This window comes from Leguminivora glycinivorella, chromosome 1, assembly GCF_023078275.1.
Source record: "Leguminivora glycinivorella isolate SPB_JAAS2020 chromosome 1, LegGlyc_1.1, whole genome shotgun sequence".
NCBI lineage: Eukaryota > Metazoa > Arthropoda > Insecta > Lepidoptera > Tortricidae > Leguminivora > Leguminivora glycinivorella.
Window position 1 is genome coordinate 3,132,513 of NC_062971.1, and position 24,027 is coordinate 3,156,539.

Consider the following 24,027-nt stretch of genomic DNA (forward strand, 5'->3'; position numbering starts at 1 on the left):
ACCCGCGTATTTACCCGCGGATAGGTAAATATCGGGTATTTACCCGGTAAATACCCACCGTCGGGTATTTACCTGGGTAGTTACCCATCTCTAGTCCGAGGACGACCTACGAATGTTTAATTCCACGTGAACGAAGTTATATCCCAATCTTGCCATTGAATCTTCTTGATCTATGCCACTGCATACACACCAGTGTATATTATACATATATATATGGCAAAACATTGCCCACTAAACCCACACTGAAGATTTCGGATAGTATCAGTAGTTTTATAACCCCTACAAATTACAACACGCTACAAGCTCGGCTAGGTGTAATGCAACCACGATAGCAGTCGCAGCCTGCATTGATGTAATACTAAGATTTGTAGCAGTGCTCACGTTTTTTGTACTACCATACCTGCTTACTCTGATCTAGTGTGTTTTATCAATAATTATACTACTCAAAGTTTTCGGATAGTATCAACGGTGTTATAATATAAATTTATAAGTCCTTATAACCCGCCCAGATTACAACACACTGCAAGCTCGGATAGGTCTAATGCAACCACGATAGCAGTCTCAGCCGCATTGATGTAACACTAAAGTTGTACAGTGTGGTGCTCACGGTTTTGTACTCACGAATCTCACGATACCTGTTTGCTCTGGTCTGGTTTGTTTTATCACTAGTTACTCTTTTCGGGAAAAGACAAGGAAATATAGTGACACTTTTAAAATATGAATCAATAAATCTAAGCGTGGGTTCAATATTGTCAGTTCATTTTAATGTTTAAAATTAGATGTATTTTTTAATTACACCGTTATTCAAAATGCTGTGTAATTTAGGTAATTTAAACGCAATCAAAGAATTAAAGATTTCCACGCCGCTTCTCTGATATAATAACATGTCCTTTTCAACTAATAAAAAGACATACTATGTCAGAGAAGTATAGGTGGGATATAGCCATACATAGGTGAAAAAAATGTTCCCGGCCCTAAAATATTGAATACTTCGACATATTATACTTCCTGACCCTTTAGCACAACTTGCTTTGTCGCGCGCGAGTCCATACATCAAGCGCGACTTCAAGTATGGACTCGTGTGCGATAAGGCAAGTTGTGCTAGAGGGGCAGATCCTTAATTCCTTACCAAGACGAAATTTGCCGTAAGTCAAGAAATTTACATATTTAAAGGTTGTTAAAGGTTGAGGTTGGAAGTAGTCAAGGTCGGATAAACAATACCATAGACATTTTGTGGAAATAAAGTACGGATAGACATAGGTACTGCTATTGTATCCTTCCAAGTGCCGGGCCTATAGCAATAATATAAATTTCCCATAATTTGAAAATATATAGCAGTGTACCAAGTAACCACAGTTTTAAGACATCACCTATTCTTATGTCACATTGAATTTTAATTCAAAGCTCACGTATGTGTAAGTTCCCATTGTATAGAACCGCAGCGCTTTTATCCACCAGAGATAACTTCATTATCCATTGCAGACGCCGCGGTGGGGTGCAAGCCGGCGCGCGCGCAGCCTCAAGGAAAGATCAGGTACTTCCTCCAATTGTACTGCATACGCCGTCGCGAGCGGACGTGCGAGCGACGAATCACTGATTACGCATGACGGCCTTGGCCAGTGATTGTGTGCTGTGAGTTCATATCTGAATCTTGTAGTATTGATTGTTTGTTTAAGTGGAACACGCGTGTTCTTGTGATTTTGCACTGGATTGTAGTTTGGATTGATTGGAGATAAATTGTGAGTCGTTTCCTGTGTTGTGATTGATACGATGTAAGAAATATGTGATGGATTGATTTTAGTTCTCACGGACTGCAGAAGAACATACTATCATTGCTATTCCAAACTATATTTAAATCAACTAAAGTAGATAAAAAGCGCAATAGAAATGGGTACATTCATGGTAAAAAGGGACATTTTATCCCTTGTCCTACGTGCGGATAATCAACGTCATGCGGAGACAAACAAATACATACACATAGCGTATTTATGACATACAAAGGATAGGGTATTTCAGTTCTAGATAAGCCTCGTCCTGCCCACCATATACAGTTTGAGCCATTGAAATTTAAACCAAATTAGCTATTCATTTTATTACGATTTAGGTGAAACATAAAAAAAATTGGCTTTTAATTTATATATGTATTCCAAAAAATGGGATATGTTTTCTTTAAATCACATTGGGCACGACAATAGATATTGTATGTGTACCTACCACCAACAATTGGTATGATAACCATGGATGGGCGGTCATATGCGTTATCTTGTTTAATGAACAGCTGACGTCTGTACAAGTTTTAAGTGACGATAATACGATAACACAAGTCTATTGAATTGAATAAATAACATTTGAATATTATAGTGTGTCTTTTGGCGTTGTTGATTATATCTACCTCCGTAAATGTGTTAACAATAGTTTTCTTTTCAAGTGGTGTCTTTATTCGGTACGCTCATTAACCGGTATACAGATTGCTTGTTTATTCGGCACAGTTTGAATAATTAATTGAACTGTTTGTACTAAATAAACTCGTTATGGTATTTACATTACACCACTTTAGAATTTATAACATTTAGCACACATTTCAAATTGTTAGTTAAAATAATACGAACGATTGTTTACGCCGACAAATTAGCCTTGATAACGCTACATACCATCGACACAGTTACCATTTATAGACTATATTTCAACAACACAAGGTCTACCAATACGTAGTCTTATGTAGGAAAAACCAGAATTTGAACACAGCAATTATTTCACAATAACAATGCTGACTTGCTGAGTCGCAGTACTCGCAGTGGAGTTTGCTTAATCGTTCGCGCGGACGTATTCTATACCTACCTACTTAAGTTGAAAGGATTGAAAGGCCACAAAAAACCCAAAGGTTTGTGAGATACTTTTTCTATCAGGTGGTGAGTTATTATTTGTATTCTGTTTATTTAAATTTTAAATGTCAACGCTGTGCAGCCTGTGAAGTATACAATATAACAGCAGCGTAACACAAATTTTATATTCATGGAATAATCCACATTGTCATTGACAATGCCAAGAGCCATCTTGATTTAGTCAAAAACTCATAAAAACACTGAAATTACTTGAATTTATTAAGTAATATTGACTAAATTAGCTTATCAAAGTCAAAAATACGAAGATCAAGTCAAGTTTGTATTAGTTCTTATCGTTTAATCGGAAGCATACAGATAAACGATTTTAATGGTTTGACTTCATGTACTCGTACGTTAATATCATTCACCTTATTATAAAAAATCCTAGATTTTGATGCCTGAATCTTAGAATAAAGTGGGACCATGATGATTCAATTACGGGTGACCTATTAGAGCCTCTGTTTTTAATGTTATCCCCGGTTATGGGGGGAGCACTGTATTTTGAAGATTTCCTAGTTCTTACGGGTGTAGTTGCCGTTTCTTCGGAATCTTTGGTTAGTACAGGATCCCTGCTCCGTCTTCACATTCGAAGGCCCTGATAAGTGTCCTGGTGCCTCTCACTCTTATTGAAACTGCTCTAATAAGGGAAATTTGGACCTTAACCTTTAACCAAAACATTATTTGCGAGTATGGTTTTCCCCATTTCGTATTTAATTTTGATGCTGTTCTTTAATAACGATTTTAATATAATGCCACTTCAAAAAATATACGTACAGTCAGCTGCAGAGAAAAGTAGACCCCCCTCTGCATATAAATTTGTATGCACGGGGTCTACTTTTCTCTGCAGCTAACTGTACCACGAAACTAGAGATAATCTAATTTTTATTTTATTTTAGACTAGACATGTGGTCGATATCGGTGACACATTGCAAGTCATTGGTGCGCGATGTGCAAAAATCTATCAAACAATTACTGTACCAAAACACCGATGACAGTAATAGTTTAGAGCCGTCACAGGCTGTCAGCCCGATGACATAATGACAGTCTTTCCTGACCCCGCGGCCCCGATTGCCAGTTCGACTGACACTAACACTCATTTCGCCATATCTCGTCTGGATGTGGCATTGTAGTCAAATGCCAACTTTATTGCTAAAGGGCAAGTTTGTTTTTGCAATGATTTATTGTGTAAGAATAGAGTAGTGCCTAAATGTATATACAGAGTCTTAGTGACCTCAGAGACTTGTAAAATGGATGCATGCTTGTTTTGTTAAGTGATTATAATTGATGATGGTAGCTTTGATTACATTTTTTAATTAAATATCATTTGGGTATTCATTATTATCACAATAAAAAAAGAAGAATAAAAAAGTTGTAGATCCTTTGAGAATTGTGTGCTAAGAAACGATATAAGTTTATTTTTAAGTATGTACTTAGTGTTTACTTAATTATTGAAAAGTAAATAATTGTTGTAGTTTTTTTTAAAGACATAATTATATCGGCAGAAATTAGACATAAATGTACTTTTATCACAATGTTCAGAAACGATTATCTAATAGGTGTTTTACGAATTGCCTTTCCGACTGAAAAAGTTCATTTTTAAGATAGTTCATTGATTCTTCTTGAATCATTCAAAACGTTGTTTCGTCTTACACATTTCTTTTTAATATTTTCATCGTGCTTTACCCGCATTACAGTCGTTTAGCAACAGAAATAGCTTCAAAATCATCAATAAACAAACATGTGGGTCAGTCATGAAACAATTACTTACTAGTTATATCAGATCGCTCCGCCATTAATCGCTTAAATGCCACGATGAGTGATGGACCCACCATCACCCATAAGCTTCGACCATTCTAAACCCTATTGCAATATAGGAAGACCGTTCATCAGTCGAGAATGAGATGAAATGTGCATGACAAATTGTGTGCTCGGTATAGGTCAGTGCATTGGTAATAAATTAACGTTTCGTGCAATATGCGCTTTTAACATTCAAATTGTACACGACCGAGGAACAAGACTAACGGGTGATTGCAGAATTTGGCCTTGCCAATCTTGACAAGTCGTTATTTCTTGGTATTGTTTATCCTTTAAAGCCAAATAATAAAAGTAACTGACATATTTTTTTTTTTTTTTTCCTCCTTGCGTTATCCCGGCATTTGCCGCGGCTCATGGGAGCCTGGGGTCCGCTTTGACAACTAACTGACATATATTTACATAAATTATTAAAGATTCGATTGACATTTCAGCAGCGGATTAGGTGCTCTCATCTAAAAATTGTTGAGGTCGCGTGGCACGTACCAGCAGATTGCCTATTATAGTGTGTGTCGTACATGTATTTTTCGGCCTTCAACGGCTCTAACCCTACGCCTCAGCCTCAAGAAACAGCCAAAAATTGAGCTTGCAATTATATGCTCATCCTTTTCAAAAATCAATAGAAATCTCCGCTCATTATTGCATATTGAGTGTGTGAAAGGACTAGTGTTCGTGGAAGTTAAAAAGTGTAAAAACTAAGTTTATGTTACTCTGGCCATTATCTCCAAAATTAAGTAGGTATAGGCAATATCTGTCTTCCAAAATGAATGTTGTGACATAAAAGTATATTAGATAAGTTTGCGCAGATTAATTACGCCTACGCTATCTTAATCTTATGAAGCAACTAATTATTGAGCTAATCTTATACGAACGTTATGTATGCGTTACGCATCATGATATTTAAATAAATAAATAAAAATAAAAAAGCCTTTTATTTCTAGTAAGACAGTAATGTTACAGAAATTAGAAAAATATATATCTTAACTATTAAAAAAATGTCACACCAGAACCCTTTATGAGGTAAAGGCCTCTTCCAGTTGCATCCATTTATTGCGGTCTTGAGCCACCCAGGTCCAGTTGACCCCGGCTATTTTGGTGATGTCATCTCTCCATCGTGCCAGTGGGTGTCTTCTTTTTCTTTTTCCTCCTGGTCCTATCCAGTCTGTTACTCTAGAGGTCCATCTTTCGTCTGTAAGCCTGGCAATATGTCCAGCCCATCTCCACTTTTGTTTTCGGGCTTGGGTTAGAGCGTCTATGACATTTGTCCTTTCTCTTATTATTGAGCTCCTAATCTTTTGCATCTTACTGATCTTTAACATACTTCGCACCATACCCCTTTGGCATGTTACTAGCATTCTTTTTGCTTTGGAAGAAAATTTCCAAGTTTGGCAAGCATATATTAAAGTTGGGAGCAAGCATGTGTCCATAACTCTCTTCTTGAGCCGGATAGATAGGTTACTTTTTAATGTTTCTTTTAAACTCCAAAACTTGTTCCAAGTGTTTTTTACCTTTCTTTCTATCTCTAGCTCGTTTGCTTTGGCATTGAAACTTATTTGTTTCCCTAGGTAAACATAGTGATCTACGTATTCTATTTGTTCATCTTCTATGAATATTGGAGTTTCGAAACTATTTGTCATTATTTTTGTCTTTGTGAAATTCATTTCTAGCCCTACGTTTTTGCTCTCCACGTTCAGTGTATTGCACATGCGTTCGAGTATTGAGCTGCTGTTAGCAAATAGGGCTAGGTCATCTGCAAATCTGAGGTGAGAGAGGTTTTTTCCTCTGATGTTTAAGCCGTATGTCTTCCAATTCAGCTTACAGAAAACAGATTCTAGAACAGCTATGAACAGCTTTGGAGATAATGGGTCTCCCTGTCTCACGCCTCTTTTAACTGCAAAGGAAGGTCCAAGGTTATCTAGTTTTATTCTACTTGAACTGTTTTTATATATCTCTTTTATTATATTGACATAAGTGTTATGTACTTTTTGGTCCTGTAATGCTTTCCAGATGGCTGGGTGCAGTATTGTGTCGAATGCCTTCTTGTAATCGATATAAGCAATGTACAGTGGTGTGTTGAACTCCTGGTGTTTCTCTATGATCTGCTCGATCGTGTGTATGTGATCCACAGTTGAAAAACCACGTCTGAAACCAGCTTGTTCTATTGGCTGGTAGCTATCCAAAGCAATGCCTATTCTTTTTTCTATTATTGATGAGAATAGCTTGTATAAGTTTGGCATTAAGCTTATAGGTCTGTAGTTGCAGACGTCATTTGGATTTCCTTTTTTATATAATAAGATGATGTTAGATTCTGACCATTGCTTCGGTATCATTGTGGATTCTAAGATTAAATTGAACAGATATGTCAACGGAGTACTTAGTAGGGAGTCTGCAGCTCTAATGGCTTCGTTGCACAGGTTGTCTGGACCCGGGCTTTTTTCAAGTTTCAAGCGTTGAATTGCTTTAAAGACTTCTTCTTCAGTGATACATTCTACCTTGTCTTCTTGTCGATCACTATTATTTTGCTTTTTGTTGTTTTCATAACTTGTTCTTGCTTCTGTATCTTCTTTTGCGCTATACAAGTCTCTGTAATAGTTTGTAGCTATGTCAAGGACGTCTTTGCGGTTCTGAGCAGATTTTTTTGATTCTTCAAACTTTTGATCCAGGTTTTGTGTGTTTGAAGCTCTTTGTGAGCTCTCTTTATGCTACCCGTTTTAGTAAGATGTTTTTCAAGGATTTGAAGTCTATAATTTCTATAGTCGTTTTTTATGTATTTGTTTGTCAGTTTATATAGTGCCTTCAACTCGTTTTTCATAGAGCGCGATTTGGGTTTTGTTTTTTGTAAATGTTGTCTTCTATCGAGTAGAGCTTTTGTGCGGTCTGATAGGATTGGATTTTCATTCTTGTTAGAGTTCTTGATTTGTTGCAAACTTGAGGTGATTGCAGATATTAGTTTATTGTAGAAGTCTTGAACTGTGTCGCTTTCTTTTTGGTCTAGAAGGTCTGGTAAGTACTTTAATAGGTTGCACTTGTATGTTTCAATGTTGACTGTGTTGTCTAGTACGGATTTTGTATTTGTATTTTTGAAATGTGATCTATTCTTCTTGGTTTTTTGTATTATAATTGTTGACCTGACCATCCTGTGATCTGAGGGGAAGTTTATATTAAGGACCTCTACATTTTGAAATAATTTGGGTTGGTTAGTTAGTATGAAATCGATTTCATTTTTGACTTTGCCATTTGGTGAACGCCATGTCCATTTGCGGTTTAGTCTTCTTTTATAGTGCGTGTTCATGACTGATAGCCTGTTTTCGAAGGCAAATTCCACCAATCTCTCTCCTCGTTCATTCCTAATACCATAGCAATGGTTTTTTATTATGAGTTTTTCTTCAGGTAAACCTTGACCTATCTTGGCATTAAAATCACCCATTATTATCACGTCTTTGTGTGCAATCTCTACTGCTTTATCAAGAGTTTCATAAAATTCTTGCAATTTTTCAGTGCTTGCAGCTTCTGTCGGTGCATACACCTGGACTATCGATAACAGTTGTCCGTCAAAATTAAGGTTTATTACAGCCACTCGTTCTGTTAGGCCTACAAAGCTATCTAAGCATTGCTTTAGATGTTTCCTAACAAGGAAGCCGACTCCAAACTGACCTGGCGTCTCTCCTTTATAGCATAAAATGAAGTCCTGATATTCCTCTATTGCTTCCCCTTGTCTTCTTACCTCTGCTAGTCCAATAATGTCGTATTTTACTGAATCTAATGCATTTGATAGTTCCAGTAGTCTTTCATGGCTTGATAGACTTCTTATATTGTATGTTGCGATATAGAGTTTGTTTTGATTTGAGTGTTGAGTATTGCTGTGTTTTTTATATGAAACTTCTTTTATATGTTGATGTTCCTTGGTAACTGGAAGGCTGTGGTCTCGTTTCCCCACGGTGACCACTGTCCGGCTTGGGGAAGGTTTTTTTGGTAGTTGTTTAATATTGGTTGTGTTTGAATTGATCTTCTTCCGGGGACTGGTGTGTGCTAATTGTTATTGAGTATTATGTTCGCTCATATAAGGGTGAGAGGCAGAGCTAGCGCTATGGTGGCTCGCAAACTCACAGTTATTTGTTTTGTTTATTTTTTTGGGTGAAGTTTTGTCATTTGTAGCTTTGTCTTGTTTGATTGCTCTGGTGTTGTAGATGGAGAGCGCTTTCGTTTTTCTTGACCCGTGCCATGGCTGGTTTTCTTTCTTACTATCAATTTATCGTAGCGAATAATTGCCAGGTTTCCTTTTTTAATCTCGTCTTGTTGTGCCGCTTTCAGCTCTTTTCTAGTTTCTAAGATCTCTTTTGGGAAGTCATCTGTTACAAATATGTTATCCGGAAAGAGTTTTTTATTCTTTAAGATTGCAATTTTTCTCCAAGCTAAGGTAAATTTGATCAGTATGGGTCTTATCTTTTTGTCGCCTTTCCTTTCTAATCTATGAATATCACTTATTTCCCATATATCGAAATTTTCTATGTCTGCTGCTTTCGCCATGGTGTTAAGTGTTCTTAGTGTTAATTGCATAAGTTCGTTCTGCGTTTTTTCTCCTTCTTCAATACCATGGAGTAGTATGTTATTTTTTCTGCAAGTTTTCTGTAGGTTATAAATTTTACTTTTTAGCTGCGTCACTTCGTTCTTGAGTTTCGCGTTCTCTTCTAACAGCGGCTTCAGTTTTTCATCCATCGTCGATGCCACACTATTTTTGAAACTATCTGATAGAATTTGTGTTTGTTTACTAAATTCAGCTTTGATGTCTTTCAGTAAGTTTTCCATGTCCTGGTTCATTTTTATTTTAGTGTCATGATATTTATTAGTCTATAAACTATAGTTTTAACTCTATACTAAAGCGCTTTGAATAAAATCTCCAAACACTAAGGCCTGATTTAGACGACGTGCGAACTCGCATGCGATTTTAGTTACATTGCGGGCTTTTGAGGTTACATAGAATTTTGCACAGCCATCAAATACCGCAATGTAATTAAACTCGTATGCGAGTTCTCGTACCGTCTAAATGGGCCCTAACTGTGTTCCAGACCGTGTTCTCGCCAGACTTATTACAGCAATTAGTAGTGTTTAAACTTCAATTTGCATTTCAATACTAAAGCGCTATCTACAAAAATCTCAAAAGACCAACTCCAAAGCAAGCCAATAGCTCAATCGGCATCGGCATAATCCATTCACCCCATTGACCGCTCGCAAACAAAACACAGCCGCCGCCGCCGCGAAACGGTGCCGCGGCAAAGTGGGCCGCCGTCGAAATATTCCGACCTTGTCCCCCTTGCGTTACGTGAGCGAGTGTAACACCGCCCGAGGACGTGACGGTGCTTTAGCTACTTTGATTAGGAGTTTGTTTGTGATTGTGTGTCGAGGCGGTCGGAAGGGTGATTTGAGGTGATTTATGAAAATGTTAATGTATGGTGGTGGTGGTGGAAGAATGTTATCGGAAGAGTCATTAAAGCGTTAATTGTAAAATTTTGTTCTAACAGATCCGGTCCAACGAAGCCTCGTCGCCCCGACCGCGCCGTATACGTCCCCCGCGCGCTCCGCACAGCCGACAGCTCGGAGGAGAAGCCGGACGCCAAGCGAGCGCCGAAGGCGTCCAAGTCGCCCAGCAAAGACAAGTCGCAGCCCGGCACGCCGCGGCGCTCCAGCGACAAGGCGTACTGCAACGTGTACACGCCGCCGCACCTGCGCGCCGCGCGGCCCGACGCGCCCAGCTCGCAGCCCCCGCCCTCGCCCGGGGCCGACTCCGTGCCTTCAGTCTGCCGAGTGCCAAATAGTGATAGTGCAATATCGTTCAGTGATAATAGTTTTAACGAGATAGACGATAGTAGTTTTTATATAGGAGATTATTTCGCCAACGGACAGCTCGGGCTGTACGCGCCCGACTATTATAACGATTTCGTCAGATATCCGACCGAAGACAACGACTGGAGGACTAATGAGTCCGATGTGAACATGGCCGTACCTGAAACGAACCAGAGCAATATTATAGACAATGGATATTTATATGATAAGGACGAGGATGTCGATGAGAAAGAGTTGAAGCGGGCTTCCCAAGAAATTAATAGGAGCAACAAGAGAATAATCAAACAGAGTTTCGATTCAGATGTTCTAGTGATATCTGATCCGGCCGAGGCGGAAGAAAAGGAGCGAACTGCGCCAGAAGCGATAATCGAGGAAGAGAAAAAGGAACCCGAACCTAAGAAGCTAAAACCGCAGCTAGAAGCTAAGGTCTCACTAAAACGTGAGGAAAACGACTGGGACGCTGTTTTCGACGACAGCGGAGAATGTCTCGACCCGTCCTTGCTGGAGGAACTCACCTCCACCGTGGGAAAAGTTCACATAAGCAAAGCAAAGAATAGTTACGAACAGTACCAGACGCGAGGCCAGGCGTTATTCAACGGGCCGTACGACGAGACCTTCGGCCACGTGGTGGAAGTGTATGACTTTCCTAGTGAGTTTAAGACGAACGATTTGTTCTCTGTGTTCAGTGAGTACAAGGACACCGGCTTCGAGATCAAGTGGGTGGACGACACGCACGCCTTGATTGTCTTCAGCAGCGCCAAAATTGGTAAGTTTATTAAATTTAACACACATGTCTTGCTTAGGGCCAGTTGCATCAACCACGTTTGACAGGTACATCATCGTCACGCAGCAGGCGTCTATGGAACTTCTCACAGAACTAGATAGAAGAAACAAGTTCATCTATTTGTATAGGGGCCGAGCGTGTCAAATTTTGTACTGAAGTTGTTTCTTGCCTGTAATTTTAAATATGTCTCAGGCTCTTGATTGTTCATAATTTTTGTGTTGTTGCAATTGAATATCACGTAACGAGGCATTTTTTATGTTTTGATTGACTTCAACTTACAAAAATTGACGCCCGAAAGCTGCAAGCTGCGATTAAAGATGGACAACTCAGTGGATTTCACTGAGTTTATTTGACACGCTAAGTAGATACGTTTGCTTGATCTATGGTATATTATGGTATATATGGTAAATTTAACGAACGCTTTAACGGTGACAGACGGTTTGATGCAACTGGCCCTTAGTCAAACAAGAATAATATACAAAGTAGATTTAAACACATATTCTTTTTTAACAGAATTTCAATAATCTCTTATTTTTGCGAACAACAACATCCAACCATTTGACATTGAAAACATCAAAACAACAACAATGAAACGTAAATATTGTTGTTAGAAGATCAGCCATTGAATTCACTCAATGCTCATTTAGTCTGATTGAAAAACTGGTTATTTGTACTGTTATTTCCCTATAAAACTTGTGCGAAAAACATTAATTTGTAACTTAAATAAATCAGTCATTCAAATTCGTTTCTGCTTAGAGATCGTTTTATCCATACTAATATGATAAATCGGAAAGTGATGTGTGTCGGTTTTTTGTCCGTCTTTCACGGCAAAACTGAGCGACTAATTGGCGTGATATTTTAAGTGGAGATAGTTGAAGGGATGGAGAGTGACTTAGGCTACTTTTTGTCTCTTTCTAACCCCCACTTCTCTAAAATGGGAGGTGGAAGTTTGTAGGATGGAGCATTCCGGAATTTAAGAATTTAGCGCGAACGAAGCCGCGGGCAAAAGCTAGTTTATTTATAAAGACGTGTGCAATATCGTACTATAACATGTTAGACTTTACAAATCTGCGCGTCGTCATGAATCCATATATCCTTATAAAAGTTATAAAATACGTAAAAACTCCGCACATCAATAAATAATTGAAGGTATTGCAACAGTAGTATGTACTGCAATTTGTGCGCGATGAACGAGTAGCACGGCGAACACGCGTCTTGCGTAACGTGGAAATATTGGAAAACCCTCGAATATGGTTAATAACAGAAACAAGAAGTATTGCGCAAGCGGCACTTCAGTATATAACTAACGTCGAAGGACATGATTTTATTGTTCAATACAAGGTGACATATTGCAAGTGCACATTTGATATTTTCCAGCCTCTTTTCGGTGAAGGAAAACATCGTGAGGAAACCGGACTAATTTCAATAAGGAGCTTTCGTAAAACTAGTGCCTAAATCTTGAGATTAGTGGTCACAGCGGGCCCCAGGCTCCCATGAGCCGCGGCAAATGCCGGAATAACGCAAGGAGGATGATGATGACAAGGTGACATAATATTGTTTATAGACGGTCAACCAAATCTTGGCACTAAAAAAGGCGCCGCCGAATTTTCAATGGCCACCATATCGAGGGTGTACTGGTGAAACCCGATAAGTATGTTGCAGTTTCAGGTTACAGCCTCTAGCCTACGCCACAATTAAACCTATATCCCGCAGTCGACTTCTACGACACCCACGGATTTTCATATTAAACGAACTAGGAAACGTGAAAAATGCGAAGCGTCTAAAAGTTTTCAAGGCTCATAAGAACCTAAACCTGACCTGACTCCTTTCATACAAAATTGCGCAATCGAATAGGCGCGGCGGTTGGAAGCAACAAGGAAGGGCCTGTATCTAGACTTGATAGATGATGTTTTTAACCGTCGAACCCACGTAACGAAACTGTCGTGACATTCTCCATTACAACTTCTTATATAATGTACCTATTTTGAGCCCTATCTTGGCAAATTCTAGGCTGGCTTAACATTTCTCTAATGGACCATGTCCAACTATTGTTCCGGAGCTGTAAGTTCACATTTTTGACGTCGTCCCCCGAATTGATATCTGTGACAAGATACGTCGCCAGGCAGGAAATGTCAACTGTCAACTTTTGACAACCATAGTTACCACATAATCGGACTTACGGACAAACTAAACTTTGATCGTACTTATAGTAGATCTACACACTCAAATAATCTTTGCTTTTAAAATGTAAGTAATCATTAATTTTTTTATTTAGATTTAAATTAAGGATTAAAACGCTGTACAGACACCGGCAATAACATCATACAAAAATATCTGACACAATCTTATATCTAGAGCCATATTAAGAGCGTGTCAGATAATGCAGCCTTCTTTTGGTGCGATGTTATTACCGGTGATTGTACAAAGTCGTATAATGCAGTCATATCAGATTAACCAGAGCCATGCGAGTAAATGTGTTCTAATTCCCACGATCGCGTCGCGTATTTGCTTTTATTGTGTGCGAAACACACAAGAGGCGCGCTCGTCAATATTTATTGAACGCCTGATTGACTAATGGGCTGCCCGACGTATTAAATAGGAATCGTTTAGCTATTAAGTCTATTAACACCTTTTATTATTATTGACAATATCAATATTGTTTATACACTGATTTAAACTTTACAATTTTTACACATACTGAAAAGTATTTTATGCCACCGGCGTTTAAAGGAGGTCAAAAAGACGAGTGGCGTGGGTAACAATTAGAGGCGAAGCCGAAAATTATTATTAATAAAGACGCCACGAGTATTTTTTGATCAGTTAAACTCCGTTGCATACAATACTTTTTCTACGACCATGCACTTAGTTTTTAATAGTTTTCTACCTAGAATAACTTTCGTGCATGAAATTCGCACTGTTTCCTGTATTTTGACGTAAAGGTTTGCATTGCCAGCGCTCAAGCCAGCTGCCCAAAGCCATCCCCCGCCGGTTTCCGGCGCACGCACGAAATAACGTTATAACACTTATAACAATGCGTTGCCATGGTTACAGAGCCAAACAATGCGTTTTCAATTATTTCGTTCCAGCGCGCGCACGGTAAGCCTGCGGGGGCAGGCTTTGGCGAATAGACTTTTATGTAGGGTTTCAAAGATCTAATATGCACAACCCTGTAAATGAACAAAAAATATAAACGAGACTTTATCGCGTTAACCTATTTTATAACCTAACCACAAAATTAAAATTTTGAAAAAAATGACCGCGACATAGTAGACCGAATTTCATGAAACATGGCTAAGGACACTCCCGACTAACTCCGCTTTTAAACAAAAATAAAAACCGCCCAAGAGCGTGTCGGGCCGCGCTCAGTGTAGAGTTCCGTAGTTTTCCGTATTTTTCTCAAAAACTACTGAACTTGTCAAGTTCAAAATAATTTTCCTAGAAAGTCTTTATAAAGTCCTACTTTTGTGATTTTGTTCATATTTTTAAACATGTGGTTCAAAAGTTAGAGGGGGGGGGGGCATTTTTTTTTCCTTTAGGAGCGATTATTTTCGAAACTAAAAATATTATCAAAAAACGATATTAGTAAACCCTTATTCATTTTTAAATACCTATCCAACAATATATCACACGTTGGGATTGGAATGAAAAAAATATCAGCCCCTACTTTACATGTAGGGGGGGGTACCCTAATAAATAATTTTTTTCCATTTATTATTTTTGCACTTTGTTGGCGTGATTGATATACATATTATATTATTGGTACCAAATTTCAGCTTTCTGGTGCTTACGGTTACTGAGATTATCCGCGGACGGACGGACGGACGTACAGACAGACATGGCGAAACTATAAGGGTTCCTAGTTGACTACGGAACCCTAAAAAACTAAACCTAAATCGGTTCATCCGTTCGGGAGCTACGATGCCACAGACAGACAGACACGTCAAACTTATAACACCCCGTCGTTTTTGCGTAGGGGTTATAAAAACCAACCTCCGACTTTTCAAGGACGGCATTGTCCCCGTGGTCTCGGAGTGGGTCTGCTCCATAGTTTTACGCGATTAACTCCAGTTTGTAATTTTAAAAATGTTGATTATTTCTCGCTAATTGCACTTGCATGGATGAACAAAGCGCATAATAATATTTGCTAGTTCAAAACATCGTTTCGAGTGTTTTGACCTTTTTCAAGTCTCGTTCGACCTGTGACTGAATATTTATGTGTGCAAAACGCAAGAACTTAATGTGTTATGTGTTATATCTTTACCGATGTACCATAAATTTATTTCAGTCAGTGTAGATATACTTTTGCCTACTCAATATTTTTATGGAATCTTTTAACTTCCTGCTATTATGACAGTCAAAGCGAACAAACGTAGCGCAATCAATACATTCCTAAGGTTAAAAAGTTGTGTTGCAATACTTATATATTTGGCTCTGCATTAATAATGTAACACACAAAAAACGCGAATTTACTGTATCAATTCCGCAATTAAAAGAAATCAATAAGACTTATAATAACTCGGCTACATTGAAGTCGGTTGCAGACATATCGGTTACCGAATCGCTCACGAACGTTACGCTGCCTCTAGAAACATCTAGGAAGCGGGCAACTAACCTTTATATTATGCACTAGCATTAAGCAAACATTTAAGAACCTTACTTCTTTGTATCAAGGGCCAACCAAACAAGAGTAGACGTAGGAAAACTTGTTGGGCTGGGCAAGATACTTGAGTAAAACCCTACTACTGCGAATATGTATAGATAAGCATAAGATCACAAAACTGATGGTTTCACAGTCGCTACATACTATATATAGTTAACGGTTGAAACATTTAAGTCATACCTATATTGCTAACGTTTTCGTAGCACTACTCACGTAGCCGATCGCTTCGTTTTCCCGCTTTGTGGCGGAAAATAGTTACGAACGGGTTATACTCTTAAAAACATCACGTGTTCAGTTACAAATAAACATCTTCAAATAAGTATAATGAACTATGACCACCATTGTTTATAACAATGTACCACATGAGCACTCACAAATTAGCCGTGACACAAATATCCATTATGTAACTGTCGCTAACACGCGCGCGACGGTGTAGCGTGACATACAATTGCAAAACCAGGTGGTTGTTGAACCGAAAACGGCAACGTATTGCCAATCGCGACGCGCAAGAAAATTATAGTGCAGGAAATTGGAGACTGGCAGTTTGCTTGTCAAAAAACCTGCAAGTCCTGGCTATCGGAAACATGCAATTGTTCTAGTTCACGTTCGTATAACATAGTGCGCAAAGTGGTTCATAGGCTTGTGCCGTTTCGTTCGTTGATCGGAGCGCTCCGATCTCGTTCAATCGCTCCCACGAACTAGTTCGCTCTTTTAGGTCTTTTGCTCATTTAGTTCAGCCAGACCAGCGACCACTGCGGTCTGAAAGATCAGAACGAATGAGACCGAATAGTGTCAAAATGATACGAATAGTCCACAGATAGTAACATTCCGGGCCGAAAGGTTGTAAGTAACCGAAATTTTATATGAAAACTTGACTTTTTTTGTTGCTCTGCTAAGTAGCTCTCGCTCTCGGTCGGCGCAGTCACACATTCGTTCTCGATCCAAATCGCTCGCGCTCGCCGATCCTATACTGAACTAAATGAGCAAAGACCGATTCTCAGACCACGGAAAGATTCAGTTCATTTCGGTCATTGATGGGATTTTATTCTTAACAGTTCATAGTTCGTGAACGACACAAGCCTAGTGGTTCATTACTTGTCATGTCCAAACATCCAAAGGCCATGTCACGCCATATGTACCTACTGAAAACGCCGTACAATACACGTGCGAAGAGGAAATTCGTAACTCGTGTCTATTTAAAACACTCCCTTCGGTTTCGAATTTGTATCGTAATGTACTATTAAAATAATACTAAACGTTATTATTACGAAAAGCTTCAAAATGTTTTATACTAGCTTATGCCCGCGGCTTCGCTCGCGTTAGAAAGAGACAAAAAGTAGCCTATGTCATTCTCCATCCCTTCAACTATCTCCACTTAAAAAATCACGACAATTCGTCGCTCCGTTTTGCCGTGAAAGGCGGACAAACAAACAGACACACACACACTTTTGCATTTATAATATTAGTATGGATTATGTTAATACCCAGAGGAACATGACAGTTATCTTTTAATGACTTTGGCATTTCCATTTTCGTCTTAATGACACGATGTGATGTTCCCATGTAGGTACTTAGGGCCATTTGCATCAACCACAGTTTACAGATATATCAGAGTCACGCAGCAGACGTCTATGGGAGTAGGTAAATACCCATAATATTTTTTGCGATAGCTAAATTCGGTAACAGAGACGGTTTGGTGCAACAGACCTTTAGTATACTACATACAGTACCGGTCAAAAATTTAAGTTCACTCCTTGTTTTCAGTACAATTGACTGCTTTAGAGAGATAGTTTTTTGTAGTTCAGACGTCAAAATTTATTTCGTTAACAATTTATATTTTTTTAACATCTGTTTCCCTCAAATCTTATAGGCTATATAATTATTTGGCCTATATTATCTGGCTAAAACTGTGTTTCGTGTAATCTAAAGATGTGTCTCAATTAGTGGCAAAGGCAAGGCCATAAATATAACTAGCATTTTGCCGTCATGTTTATTAGATTTTAGTGAAAGAAAGGTACGTGAATTGTGTCTAACTAGTAAAACAAATCTCCACAAAACAATAAATATAAGTTGAAAACATATTTCGACTACCAAACCGAAGATAATTATCGTACAAAAGTACTCATTTGTACCGAAATCAAAGGGTGAACTCAAACTTTTGACCGGTACTGTACATATGCATTCAGTTACGACTTACGCGCTGTCAAGCCATGTACTACACCACAGACAACCTATAACGAGCACGTACCAACAGATGAACTTAAGCAATGCAACTCGAAACAACGCGAGCGTGAATCAATGTTGCAAAATACCGGCATGTCGCGGTGACACGACTATTGCAATGCGTACTGTACTCCGCATCTTGTCAGCCTTGTCAACTTGAAACAATTGACTGACATGGCTGTAGCCGCTGTAGGTATCTTATTGTTGCACGATCTTGACGTCTGGTGAAATAAAACCTGGGTATGTAGACGACGACAATTTCAATCTTTGCCAAAATGCGTGGTTATACAAAGAGTTAAATAAATACCAGCAGCGGCTGGTCCATACAAGCCAATTCCCACAGGCTTGCCTAAAATTGATTACTAGTAAAGTACCTACTGTTAAGGTAGGTTTCTTTTTACTCAGTGTTGCCTAGCAGAAATTTTCACCAGCCGCCATTGATAAATACATAAATAAATAAATATTATTGGACGTTCTTATACAGATTGACCGAGTCCCACGGTAAGCTCAAGAAGGCTTGTGTTGTGGGTACTCAGGCAACGATATATATAATATACAAATACATATATACATAGAAAACATCCATGACCCAGGAACAAATATCTGTGCTCACCACACAAATTAATGTCCTTACCGGGATTCGAACCCGGGACCACGGCTTAGCAGGCAGGGTCACTACACGCTAGGCCAGACCGGTCGTTAAATAAATAAATATATAAATATATCACTACATTGTATATCGGCAGATTGTTCACACCCTAGAACCTGAATGGTCTTTAATCTTTACGGTTATTTATTTATTTATTTATTTATACAAGGAATTCCAACAGCTATGAATGATACAATATAAATTTAGAATAGCAATACAGAGCCAATTATGGAATTAACTCTTCGCCGAAGTTTTCGCAAAAGCTACTATACAGGCTATGGGGCTCTTCAAAATAAGGATGTTTGCATCAAACTACGACTAACTATCTGGTCACCTTGCTTCTTACTGTCCTAGATTTTAAAAGGTCTGCAAAGCGCACGTAACATCCCCTGATATATATTGCGGGGAGTTGGGGACCCATATGTAATAAATAACTGCTAACTATTTATTAGCTTCAGCTTCTTCGCCACTATAATGTGATAATAACGCACCGCTGAATTTTAACAAATACTGGCGCCACATCACCTTTGATAAAACATTTATTTGCATAAGACCTTCATCGACCTTCGACCCAGTAATCGCCGCTTTCGCTTATCGTTGTCGAATCCATTAGCCATGTCGGATAAGCGATTGGATAATAGTACGCAATAGGCTAACGGAATTTATCGCTTGCGGCCCTACAACGTAACTTAGACGGTTGATAAGATAGCCCGCAGGTTTTCTAGAGGTGGTAAGTCTATGTTTTTATTGTGCGGATATTAAACAAGCCCTTATAATGTACTTATAATAGCCTCATAGCTACTGACTTTTACTACACTCTGGCTCTAGGATAAAATTTAAACTACCAGTATGATTTCTTAAATTAGTATGACTAAGCGTAGTACTACCGCGAGATATTTGCGAATGGTAGTTAGGGATGCTTTGCCCGGCATGTTTCTCCGTCCCCCGGGATGTCGCTTCTTCCCCCAGGATCGCACCCTCCTCCGGGGTATCCCCCCGAGATATCCCGGCGTCAATAAAAAAATAGATGAGATGAATTTTAAAAAAAGTAGATAAGAGTTGCACGTACGCCATAAGATGTAGATACTCAACGTAGATTGATCAATGCGTAGATTAGGTACCTACATGGTTTTTCATAAATGAAAAATGTAAAAGAGTACGTAATAGAAAATTCCCAATATAACTAAACCCTATTTTTATGTTCCGGTCTTGTTCGTCAGAGATAATGATATTAAATGATATTATATTGTTAGATGTAATAATTGTTTTTATAACGCTTTGGCCTGCTCAACTTTGGCAAAATCAACAAACAAATAAATAAGCACCGGGCGCACTGACAAAACTGCAAATATATACACCGTTAACCTTTACTGTCATGCCTATATTTATTTTAGTAGCCTTTTAAGAGCAAGGATTAAAGGTCTCTTCCTTATTACGCCTGATTTTCTGGTTTGACGTGTGCCTTTCCTCGGACATTTAGAAGATCTATGTATTTTACGTACACATCGAATACAATGAATTACATCTATTATTTGTTACGTATATTGCTAACTAAAGCCTCTTGGAGACATGCTTTATTTTGGTTATTTTCAAAACCTATGGTATTTTCTAGTGTCACTAAAATGAATAAAATAAAAATTACGGACGTGAAACCGCGTTTTGAACGAATGAGCATTCATTAATGGAATTATTCAAACTGCTATGCGCTAAAACGGTCATTAAACTATCTCATTACATCAATAAACCCGTTCACACCTCGGTACGCTAAGTACGCTCTACTTAAACGTTGCTTAAGCACCGATAGTTATAAAACTAGACTAGTTTGGCAACGAGTTGCATCTCGGGTGCGATTGTACAACCTGATGTAATAAATAAAGGCAAGATTGTTCTAGTTCGCGATCGGGTATTGCGAGTCACGTACCAGCAAGCACGTTTATTTACTCGTCACGAGTGATAAGAGGTAGCGGGCGGAGTGCTTTCCCTGATTTGTGTGACCAAAGATTCGTATTCCGTGTTGACATGGAACATGTCGGTCAAACGAGGCGAGGACCTAATATGGTTTCAGTTTCGCCAAGAAGTCCGGTTGCTGTCTTTGATGGTGGATTCGATATTGGTCTAATGCTCTTACCATTTAGGAAGCTAATTGTAATTCAGCTAGAGTCTAGTATCCGAAGGCTCTATTCAGTACAACAGTACACAATAAAGTTTGTAGGATGTCCAATGTTCAGATTATGCCCTGCTTTGAAATACTTCAGGTCTCCGGTCCGTAAATTATAGATTAGGTGTCATGTACCCAAACTCACAGAGCTGACACGCACCTGTATATTATCAAGTTCCTGTTCTCCTTATCCCAATTTATACCTGAAGCATGATACAAAAACGAATTTGGCTAGTAAGGGAATTTTTCTGATATATTTATTATGCTAATTAAATGAAGAAAATATAAAGCTTAGAATTATACATTCTGTGTTTCGTACCTTCGTTTCTTCACACATGTGTGTATAAATACCTACCACGATGTACTTGTATTTACTGAGAATGTCTGAAAATTGTAGTTTGTAAACAATTGTTATCCTTTTGAAATCGCTCATAATTTACCGTTTGCGCCGCACACCACTTTCGATTTCGCCGGTGGTTCCATTTTTTCACAAAGCATCTTCATTCTGCGCACGGCCCGCCGCGCCTTGAACTTGGCTTCCTTTCGGTCGTGCCCGGCGGAAATTACTGTTTTATATTGCAAATTACAGATAAATTGTAGTCGCAAAAGCGTTCTTTGGATACGGTTCCCATTTATTCTGGTAATGGTTTTCGTCTGATGAATAAATTCGACGTTATTAAGGAATATCGACAGCTTTTGTACGGAACAGTAGAATGGAATGGAATTCTGTACAATTTTGTAGAAGTAGCAGAAATGTTGCTTTTTAGTATGCGAGGAGGTCCCAATCGGAGGACAAATTAGAGATTCGTTTATCACAACACAATCATTTTCAATAATTTTGCAATTTTCTTAGTGATTTTCGCAATTTGTGTATGTCGTGTCGTCTCATAAATGAATACTTTGGTTGTGAGCAAAATAGTAAAACTTCCGTTACACAGTTACACAGTCTTTAAATCAAGGAAATCAATCCAATTGTCTTAGTTCAAAGCTCAACTCAAGTTAAAGTCTACTTTGATCACCATAAAACAGTTAACAACGTAACAACTCGGAAACAAAGAGACTGACAAAACGTTCCATGAAACACATAACGCTTCTTATTTCTTAATGTCCCACGCTCACAATGCTATCTTTGTCATCTTATTAAGAGGTAGGAAGTGCGGAAATTATCGCCGAACTATACTTAGTTACTTTCAAATACCACGAACAATTAGTTTTATTGCTATGTTTGTAAACTTTGTAATTTCGTGGTCGATCGAGTCGAGTGGCAATCCGCCATCAAAGGCCTTATGAGCTCTTTAACTTTACCGCCCTTTTCTCAGTAGGTAGTGCAGGTACTCATCATATAGACTGACACGGGACACCCCTTGTCTTGTCGTGCCATATGGGGCTTACTCGGCCTATCATTCATCTTTTTATTTATTCTGCCTGTAGATCATTTTCTGACTTTAGATGCCTACCTGTTGATTATGCTGAGAGTATGCTGTACAAGTTGATATAAATGTTAAAATTTGACCCTTAACCGTACGGCAAAAATATCGATGCTTCTGAAGGGATATTTTGAACCCGATAAAAAGAATTGAGGTTGTAGTCATCAAGTTTTACCGTAATCCTAATCACTTACTTGTCACAGGTAAATATGTATTAACAACAGACCTTCAATATGTAGTTATGTTACACATGACTTATCTCTCGCTGAGTTTCATTTCAAAAGCCGACTAAATAAGGAGTCGTATTGCAGTGTACATTATGAGAATGTAAAACCACAACACGGCTACTCCGATGGGTCAATAGACCGCCATGCAAATTTATTCACATAGATTATATCCTCCAACTGCTTTTATGACTTAAGTTCTGCTTAAATGTATAAATTTACTTTAATTAAATCGATACCACTGTAAAATGAACTGAGGCACGTACACATTTAAAGTTCATAGTAACCGATTGCCCTTTAGGTACTTTATGGCGAAGTTTGCGTATGATGTGACAATCATTTATCCCACTTTCACGTGTTAGCATTATAAAAACACGGAAATATCTTTATATAGAAAAAAAACATGTAGGTGTCAGTACCTGTAGTGGTTTTCTTTTTGGTGCATATTTAACTGCGTGAAAACAAACATAACCATGCTCTGTTATTTGCCTTATAATACTGTGCATTTCTATATTTTCTACTGTAATTGGCAGGGAAGCTGAAGCTCCACAAAAGATCTACGCCGCATCGCACCCTCGTACATTTCTGGTGGAAGCACAGCCTGCACAACCTTGAATCGTAATATTAGATCAAGAGCCCAGGCCCGCCAGACCTTCCTCAAATTCTCAAGGATGAAACTTTGGGACAATGTAGAGTTCACATCGGCGTTTAATGTGTGCATATTTTCTAGTTCGGCCCATCGGCCAATTTTTTGCTATCAAGTGATGAAGGTGAAAAAAAATAGTGCTTACTTTCCTTAAATTCTCAAGGCTGATTTTTATATATGTGTTAGAGCACGTTGTTAGAAATTGGTTATCATCAATGCCAGACTGTTTCCGCCGGCCATAACTTTTGCCAGACGCGACAAAGTTGGCAAAAAACGACTCTAACTTACCTCATTTTCTCAAGCCTGATTTTGATATATGATACGCAGGGACCTATAACTAGACCGTTTGTAAGCAGCCAGACCAATCGGATGGACCCAACCATCCGCCAGACCGACTTAAAGTTTCGATATGAGCATTAGTAGAATTGAAATATTCCGGGTCTATAAAAGCTAAAAACTTGAATTTTCTACATTAAGCTACGTGTATATTGTATACTTGACGTAATAAGCGACTTTCAAAAATTTTACTTCTAAGGAAATAAAAATATGAAAGTTTATATGCGGTACAAGATTAATTTTAAGCTATGAATTTTATTTACACTGCGTAAGTACATGTGTATTTTATTATAAATATAACTTTTACCAGACGCGACAAAGTTGGCAAAAAACGATTCTAACTTACCTCATTTTCTCAAGCCTGATTTTGATATATGATACGCAG

At 38.5% G+C, this 24,027-nt stretch overlaps 1 protein-coding gene across 1 annotated transcript in view; it reads left to right on the plus strand.

The window, feature by feature from the left end:
• Window positions 1-24,027, plus strand: part of LOC125225681 (R3H and coiled-coil domain-containing protein 1) — a 60,566-nt gene that overhangs the window by 20,847 nt on the left and 15,692 nt on the right. Inside the window, exons 4-5 of the mRNA XM_048129508.1 lie at window positions 1,483-1,534; window positions 10,214-11,301. Of these exons, the coding sequence (XP_047985465.1) occupies window positions 1,483-1,534; window positions 10,214-11,301 (1,140 nt within the window). The remainder of the gene's footprint in view (window positions 1-1,482; window positions 1,535-10,213; window positions 11,302-24,027) is intronic.